General features: G+C 48.5%; 1 protein-coding gene across 1 annotated transcript in view; it reads right to left on the bottom strand.

Moving 5' to 3' along the window:
- Positions 1-1,720: 1,720 nt before the first annotated feature.
- The window catches only part of KLHL40 (kelch-like family member 40), an 11,093-nt gene continuing 3,802 nt past the window's right edge, over positions 1,721-9,011 (bottom strand). Inside the window, exons 2-6 of the mRNA XM_009333290.1 lie at positions 7,420-7,580; positions 5,662-5,769; positions 4,504-4,689; positions 3,796-3,942; positions 1,721-3,010 (exon numbers count right to left, since the gene is read on the bottom strand). Of these exons, the coding sequence (XP_009331565.1) occupies positions 2,899-3,010; positions 3,796-3,942; positions 4,504-4,689; positions 5,662-5,769; positions 7,420-7,580 (714 nt within the window). The 3' untranslated portion in view covers positions 1,721-2,898. The remainder of the gene's footprint in view (positions 3,011-3,795; positions 3,943-4,503; positions 4,690-5,661; positions 5,770-7,419; positions 7,581-9,011) is intronic.

The following is a 9,011-nucleotide window of genomic DNA, read 5'->3' as shown; positions in this document are numbered from 1 at the left end:
CAAGGTGGTGGTGAACGTCTCTGGGCCAGACTTTCGCTCGGCGATGTGCAACTTTGCTGCCTTCCTTGGGCCAATGCTGGCTTGCACGCACTGAGACTTGGCCCTCGTTGCTCAAGTGGTGGGGTATTTCAAGCTCTTCTGGGTCCTTTTATACAACAGCTATTTTTCCTTTTATGGTTTCTTGCCCTGTGCCAGCGATGGCATCTCCCACAGTTTCGTAATTGATGCGAACCACACAGCAGCACTTAGGTCCTATTAACTGTAATCCTGACGGACAGTTGTGAGGTGAGCGACCGAGGATGGGGACCAGTTTTAATCGCCACCTCTCAAGCTGTTATCAAGGGACCACACCATGACAACTCATCGAGGCTCAGCAACATTCCTGTTGCCTTCAAAGGGCCCAGATTTCCCCCAGGAGAGCCAAGCAACGTGGTAGCGGGTATACGGGGATTAACCCTCTCTGTGGACCAAGTGCCAACAGCTTTCCGTTCTGTGTCTGGCAAGAAGAGCTGAGCCAGAGGTGTTGGTTTCCCATCCCAGGTAGGAGATGGTATCCTGCCACCACAATAAATGACTTTTAAAAAATTATTATTTTACGCATGGATTTTTTGTTTGTTTGTTTTTCTTTTCTGCCACAAGCTATTGTACATTTGGTAGATTCATCCTCAATTCAGTTATCCACAGGAATTTCTGCAGAACTGGGTAGAAGGTGATTTTTTTTTTTTTTTTTGCAGTGCATTTTTCACACATTTGATTGTTTCAGAAGTTTTTGTTGCCTTTCTTTTTTAAGCTATTTTATGCCAGCCAGTCACCTTGGACTTATTTTTCTTGTGAAAATGTTTCATTACTATTCTTTTGTGATTGTCCTCTGAGGAGATTATCCTGTAACTTTCTAAATCCTTAAAATGAAACCAGGACAAGACTCTGGTTTCTTCACTCACTTTCCTTCCAAACATGTTTTAGTTTCTCCGCGACTGCATTTTGAGCTAGACAAAACAGTCAGATATGATTTTTGAAACCGTAATTTTCATGCCACTTTGAGGGTATTACTTTGCAAAGTTTGTATTTGTTCTTTTTTATTATTGATTATCACCCCTGTTCATGGTATCATGAAATCATGTAGGCATCCAGCTTCCTTCTGGTCCTAGGTAAGCTTCTAGTCCTTGTATCGTTCTCTACATCTACCTGAAAGGAGGTTGTAGCGAGGTGGGGGTCGGTCTCTTCTCCCAAGTAACTGGCGATAGGACGAGAGCGAATGGCCTCAAGTTGCGCCAGGGGAGGTTCAGATTGGACATGAGGAAAAATGTCTTTACTGAAAGAGTGGTGAAACATTGGAACAGGCTGCCCAGGGAAGTGGTGGAGTCCCCATCCCTGGAGGTATTTAAAAGACGTGTAGATGAGGCGCTTAGGGACATGGTTTAGTGGGCATGGTGGTGTTGGGTTGACGGTTGGACTCAATGATCTTGGAGGTCTCTTCCAACCTTAATGATTCTATGATTCTATGATTCTATGATCTATGGAGAATAGCTGTAAGGATATGAATGCTGAAGTTTCAGCTCCCGTATGGGGGAAAATAAGAATAAAAGCTGGGGCTGTGCAAGGGCTTTCCGTGGGGCTGGTTTGCTGCGTGTGTTCGTCAAAGCTTTTGCTTGGTCCTTGTGTTTGGCTGCTGTGGACATTCAGTTACAGCTCTATCAACGTGCAAACACGGGGGATTTCTTTTGAAATAGCCTAATAATTTATTTTTAAATAAACCACTGGTCAGATGGTGTGGGCATCAGGAGATTTTTGCTCTAGCAGATCTTTGTCCTGCTGCCAGTACAGTCGTGTTTCTATCAAAACATCATTATGGATAACTTTGAAAAAAAAAATGCATTTTTCCTCAGTAGGAGGCTCCCTCTGAGCCAAACACATCTGAGACCTCCATGTACTTCTAGCAAACTAGAATACTCTTTAAAAAAAAAAAAAGGTCAGAACATTAAAAATAAGAGAAACAGCATAAATATAAAACCTTTCCCTGAAAAACAGTACTTGTCCAACTATAGGTGAGGACATTGTGATCTGTGATTGAAGACGAGGAGCCCAAAAGACTGGAGATGAGTGCATATGGCCCTCCCGCCCATCTTCCCCTCCCCCCCCCCTTTCCTACCCTACTGTTCGCATGACTCTTCCTCTCCCGCAGACCTTAGTTCCTGGCGTCTCTTCAGTCCGAAGTCAAGGTGGGGGCAAAGAACTAAGAGTATTTTCTTTTCATTGCAACTTCCAAAGTGTTTCTGCTGCCCACGCTCATGTGCTCTTTTCTTTTAACTGTCGCATCCCAACAACCCTCATCACCCGGGAACTCATCAAAGTCCCCCCAGGTCTCTCTTGTACCTCTTGACTTTGAGCCTTCCTTCTCCTCTCCAAGCTGGGCTCTAGCACCATGCTCCCAGCTACCTTAGGTGGGGAAATACTTTATAGACCCCTCTTCCCTGGGGAACATCAGCTTAGTCCCTTGGGACCCACTTTCTACCTCCACTGTTGGTTAGGAAGGTTCAACAGCAGTTGAGAAGATGGGGAAAAACATGGAGAAAGAAGTGGAACAAGAGTATGATCTTTTTGTCCTGTCTACTGAGACTGGAACATCGCATTGCTCCATGCTTCTCAGTCTACCCCAGCTCCTTGCAAGCTCCAGATCGCTTCTCTAGTTATCTTGAGCATCTTCAAGTTCCCATAGGGCTTCAGGATAATTTCCTCCCCTTTCCCATTTGACTAAGTAAACTGGTACCAATCACAGATGCAATGTCCTACACAGTATCCAGATGCCACATCTCTGCGCTGATAAGTGTGGCCTCACCTCCCCCCATTCCTCTTTGCCCCAGGCCCCCGTGGAAAAAAAAAAAAAAAAATCATGCCTCGCTACATCTTTGTTAGGCGCAAAACATTGAGGCGCACGGGAAGGAAAGTGGCACCAGAGGCGTACTGGATCTCCCGAAGGACCCCTTCCCACTTCTTCTGCTCTTCATCATATCTGAGGAGAGACAGACAGAGAGTTATGGTGAAGAAAGCATCTCCTCTTCCTCGCTTCAGCTGCTCTCCATAGTGGTGGGAGCCCTGGTGCATGGTGTGATGTCCCACAGACGTTATTTGCCCACAAGATATCTGTGGGAGCTGCATGGGGACTTTCAGCCCTGGTGTGCCCTGGTTTGCAGCGCCAGGCTAGGGGACACGCCAGGCACGTGGTCTCGCAGGGGAGGGTGTATTTTTCCATTGGGAAACGGGTTGATGGCACCAACACTGAACATCCATGGTGAAGGCCAGCAGGTGCCTGCTGAGGGTGCTCTAGAGCCACAGATGTGAAGGGCAGGAGCAACTAATGCTATATTAGCAGCCGTCAGAAAGTGCTTTCTGCCCACTGCTCTGCTGCATGTAAGACTATCTGGTTTCCAGCGCGAGCACTGGCTTTTCCCAGGGAGAGCATGGATTGCACAAACTGCTTCACGCCAAAGGGGAGGTCTGGAACCAGCTCCAGGCAAAATGTCAATGCAGCAACAAAGCTAAAGGAGCAGATTTTCCCTGGTACGTTGCTGTATGAGGCTGGGAGAGATCATTGAATCACCTAATGTGCCCTCCAGCACAGCACAGGGCAAACTTCTTACCCAGAGACCCTGCACAGAGCCTGCAGCCTTGTGCTGGGGTAACAACATCCATCTCACACTGAAGGCATCAAGAAAGACAAAATCTATCTGTTCCCTCAGTAGCTCTCACTAACATCCCTCCCATGCTCCCTTGGACAGCCCCGGGGAAGATAGTCACCTCCAAATGTCATTCAGCTCCGTTGGCACCAGCTCTCCCGACTCCGTCTCCACCGTGGCGAATCCTCCGAGCAAGTAGAGCACCCCAGCCAAGCTCACCAGGCTGACCGAGCTGCGCTCCTGCGGGAACTCAGTGAAAGTGTCCCACCTGCCACGTCGAGAGAGGAGACTTGTTAGGGCACCCTGCCTACCTTTGCACCGAGGCTGGCCTTTAATCAGGAATCAACAACTGAATTAACTAGTAACAGATTAACTTGTGTAGGTCTACATGGAATGGGATCGTACATTGACTGTTGTTAGAGATATCCGTTTCCATCATCATAGTTCAACTTCATTTTGCATTGAGTAGATGCGCTGTGAAGCACACCTGGCATGGACCAGCAGATCCCAGCGGAGGGACTGCAGCTGCAAGGCCCACCCAAAGTCAGAGAGTCCATTGCGTTGGGTGAAGCTGCCAAGATGAAGCTACAACCCTGCAGGGAACCCAAGGGCTGCACCAGCTGGTGAAACTGTTCTGAAGGTGAGCCTGAGATGATCCACAGCCCAGCTGCAGTGGCCTTGGTGATGTCCAGCTGTCCGAGGAATACAGCCTGGGAAGAGCTGGTATTGGGAGTTGCAAGCAACTCCCAGAATGGTTGGAAGTTGCTTAATGTACACCTGCAGCTACCCCTCGTGTAACTATGCCCTGACGGTGTGCTCAGGTACGTACTTGTTGGTGGCAATGTCATAGACTTCCACTGAGTTGGTCAAGCCGGAGTCGGTCACACCAGCCGCCACGTAGATTTTGTCTTTGTGCACAGTGGCTCCAAACAGGGACCGGGCAGTTTTCATGGGAGCCAGCTCCTTCCACTCAAACTTGGATGGGTTGTAGACACACATCTTCTTCAGGCACTTCCTAGAGAAAGATGAGAGAGAAGGAGCCTTGATCGCCTGCCGAGGAGCAGGTTTGCACAGCAGGAGTCGAGGGATGTCTGCTGGGAAGAATGTGGGGTCTCTAGAAAGGATTTTGCTCCTCCACATTGGCATGAGTGCCTTTGCTTGGGTGGGCACCCGAGGATGCCCGTGCCTGGAGACATCATTTGTGTATATAACATATCCCCTCCTGCTGTGCCTGCTTTGGACAGGAGTCCTAAAAGCTCGACATTGTGTTCACACAGCTGGATAGGGGCCCGTGTAGCGAATTGCCTCTCAGGACCTCGCACACAGCCGTCAGACAGTGTTTCAGTGCTGCTGATCCAGCCTGACGCTGTGAAATATCATCAGAAACGCCCCTGTTCCCTGGGACGGCAATGTAAGGTGCGTGAATGTATGCACGCTCACACTTTTCAGACCATAATCCTTTCAGAGCAGGACCTGTCTTTGCTGGATTATGGCATGTTTGCTCTGCAGTCACACTTCTGGCTTGCAAAGAAATCACTGCAAGCTGAGCCCATCTCCTGCAGGAGGGCAGGGTGCCGGTCAGTTTTGATGAAGTTTTTCACCCCTATTGCAAATACCCATCTGGGTTTGACTACTAGGACCATGCTGCTCCACAAGTCCGAGACAGGAGACCCTCTATGTGAAGGGGCTTCTTGCTCTTCAGTGCCTCTCCCAGTCTGTGCGATATTAATTTATTGTGAGTAAAGGGGATGATATGTTCCCTCTCCTGCAAGGACAGTGCCATCTCCCTGATGTCCCTGTAGGACTCCTAATGGCTTGGGAAGGGCTGCAGTCACAGAGGTGAGCTGAGAGGGAAGGATCCATATCTCACACCCCATCCAACCCTCCTTAACCCATAGCATCCAGGTTGGGGAGGTACCAACTCATGCTCTGCACTCCCACTAGTCTGGGGGATGACTCCCTCCATTTCTCTTGCTTTTTGACTTACTTGTCGCTTCCTTTGCCGCCAATGACGTAGATGAGGTCCTTGTGCGACACCACCGCATGGCCGTAAACTGCATAGGGAAGGGAGTCAGCTTCACCCCACTTGAAGGACCTGGGACAGGGAAAGATGGGAAGTGAAAGGATTTGTGGCTTGCTCGGTGAGGCCCTGAGTACATAGCACTTTCCCGACCTCGAGGTGAGCACAGATCCTGACAAGCAGAAAACACAGTCTCAAAAATATGAGGTTTCCAATGAGATAGTGCTCAACCAGTAAATTTTGTGATCCTAAAAAAAAAGGGAAAACAAAACATGCAGGATGTTTATGCTAATGCTCATTCTTATCTGCAGCATCCTGTGCTTTTCGGCTTTTGTGCATACGCAGCCCCTCTTCTCCCAGGACCTCACCTCATTTACAAGCATTACCAGCTAGACACAGTCGAGACAGAGATTTCTGCATTATGTAAAAAATTAAAACCAGTGTGACTTCAGGGTGCAAGATCATGAGGACGAATTTCTTTTTTGGCCATCGCCTTCCACTTTGAGGTGCAATGGTTGGCCAACACTCCGAAAGGACCCATGGTGTGTATATCCACATTTTGTAGTGTAGGGCTGTGTTGAAGGCTCTGAGCTACCTCCAGGGCAGCTGAGCAGAGGATGTAGCTATAAGGCTTTGGAAACCCCAAACAGGTACCCAAATAGGGCTGACCAATTTCTCAAGAGATGTCTGTTCATGTCCACGTAGCTTAGACTGGTCCCCAGTTTTCATACACGTAGGTTGTAGCCCCCAAGACCTGCACTTTATTTTACCTAAGAACTGAGATGCCTGGGCTCTGAGTGCTTTCTAATTGTCCAACAACTCTGGGCAAATATTTGATCCCATAGACCAGCAGTTTCCCCTCTCCAGGCTTGTTACAGTTGAAGTTTTGACCTGAATAATATTAGAAATACAGGTGGTACTGATCACATCTCTACCAGCTTCAAATCGGTATTCAAAGCAACCCCTGAGCACTTGGTGGGGGCAGACACGTCCTTTCCCAGAGTCTGCAGGGGCAGATAAATGCCCCGTTCTGTAGGAATGAAACTGGTTTCAAATCTCTGCCTATAAAACAGACTTTGAACACACACATCTAAATATAGACCAAGCAAAGGCTTGTTAACACCTACTGCTCTGCCTCTTTGGGGCAGAGAGGAGCAGTCTTTGGGTGTTTCTGCTTCCTGCAAGCAGAACGGGATGGTGCCTTTTAATAAAGCTCATGACATAACATGGGTCAGAGCCCATTGTGCAAAAATAATTGTATATTAAGCCTGATATCTCTCAGAGTGGGCCATTCAGTGCCACATCTGAATACTTTCAGAACAAACTTTCCTGTCCAAAGCCACTTCTGGTGAGACCACGGTGAAGGTCACCGAACCTCCAGACCGACGGGCAAGAGTAGAAAGAACCCCCCCCTCCCCCTTGCTCCTCTGTACATGTCCCATGTGAGCATCTGCTAAATTTGGTCCCTGATAACATCATATCCCCATTACGACTTCCATCTCCTGGAGGTTCAATTACAATAAATGAAGCAGCTGGAGAGAGACAGCTCAGAGCTCCAGGGTACAGCTTGAGACAGTCCCAGCGGTCCCAGCATCTAGATGCAGAGTTTGAGCCCTGTCTCCAAAACCTTTCGGTCCCTGGAGGGCTGGAGTTGTTTTGCATGGCAGCTGCTTCGCCTTCTTCTGTCAAACACCTCCCGCCCCGCACTCGCATGGGAAGACTTACAGCCGGTCATAGCACAGGACCGAATCCAAGGTCTTTTCTCCCTCTTTCAGTTCTTTCCCTCCGACCACAAAAATGGAGTTTTCCGCCTCTCCCAGGCCAAAGAGGCAGCGAGGGGAGGGCAGGGGGGGCATCCCCAGCCAGTCTGCATCCAGATGGTCGTACTGAAAGGAAACACATGGTCATTAGTGTGTGCTCGCCCGGCCCATTTGCTTAGCAAAAATCAGGGTCCAGAGGCCGAGGGCAAAGTCCATGCCCATGTGCAGTTTGGTCACCCCAGTAGGCACTTCCTGCAATGTCAGTCTCTGCCTGTGCCTTACCATCTGGTGCAGGATGGGGAATCTTAGTGCAAATCCAAGTCATATATCATATGACGTGTTTTATGACAAAGTATAAGAGCAGAGGTGCACCAGCAGGATTATGTTCTGCTCTGTGCACCAAAGCCTTGACTTGGAACAAGCTTGGTCATCGTTGGATGAGAGAGTCCCTTGTGGGACCTATAACAGGTGGTTCCTGGGACTGGAGGAGCTGAAGCACTTCAGTCTTAGAAATTTTGCCTGAACCTCTTCAGCTGTAGCACACGTCACAGTATTTCATCCCGATATTTTCCATCTCTGCCAGGTAACAGCGTGGTGTTGGCAATGTTGGCTACATAGCTCGCTCCCCTGAGCCCCTTCTTCTCCCACCAATTCTTCTTCTTTCTGGCAAATGATCAGTTACTGTGTCCCTCCTCTGCTTCTCAAGATACTGATGTTGTCCCGTATCACCTCAGCGTGTGTGAGAGTTCATGACATGAAACGTGTGTGTGTCTATCTGCACAAAGGCTATTTACACAATACCTATTTATCTGCCTCATATGGTACAACACAACTGAGGAGGTGCTGCAAAGCCCAGAGCTCTTGGTCAGCTCTTCTTGCTGACCAAAGTGTGCCAGACCCATCTGATAGATGGGGAAACTGATCCATACAGTACTACTAGATCAGATGGCCAAATCCTTGCAGATCCTTGGACGTCTGTAGATCAAGGCATTGCCTCATCTCCCACCAGAAAAAAAGATGTGAAAGGTTATGAGACTGGGGGCTCTCTGGGCACCATGGCTTGACGGGAACTGTAAACGGGGGCAAAAATTTTTAATGTAGCTTGGTAGCAGAGGAGGGACTTTGTGGGTTAAGTCTGGAGTGACGTCTTGCAGCCAGTTTGGTGGGACGGACTCTGCAAGATGAAGCTGTGATGCATCATTGCCTGAAGCACTGTTTGCTATGGGCTCAGGCCAAAGAGCTTTAGCTTGCTGGGTTGCCTCCAAAGACTTGGCCTCAGCTGGGTGCCTGTGGTTATTGTCTCTTTGTAAGCTGTGGTCCACATATGTGTTATTTATAGTGCAAGCCTGAGCAGCTCAGTCACCAGGATAGTTCCTGCTTTTTGATGGATTCAGCATTGTTTTCGAGTCATAAATCTTAGAAGTGACAAATAAAGGATACCCTTTTCCATCTGAAATGTCAATGGAATCTTTTTGTTCCTGTCAAAATTTGCAAGGCTTCCGGGCTTTTTCAGCATATTTATATTTTGATGCCTGTCCTTAAGTCTAAACTCTCCCT

Source organism: Pygoscelis adeliae, unplaced genomic scaffold, assembly GCF_000699105.1.
Source record: "Pygoscelis adeliae isolate BGI_AS28 unplaced genomic scaffold, ASM69910v1 Scaffold88, whole genome shotgun sequence".
Lineage (NCBI taxonomy): Eukaryota > Metazoa > Chordata > Aves > Sphenisciformes > Spheniscidae > Pygoscelis > Pygoscelis adeliae.
This window is presented reverse-complemented; position numbering and strand designations above follow the sequence as displayed.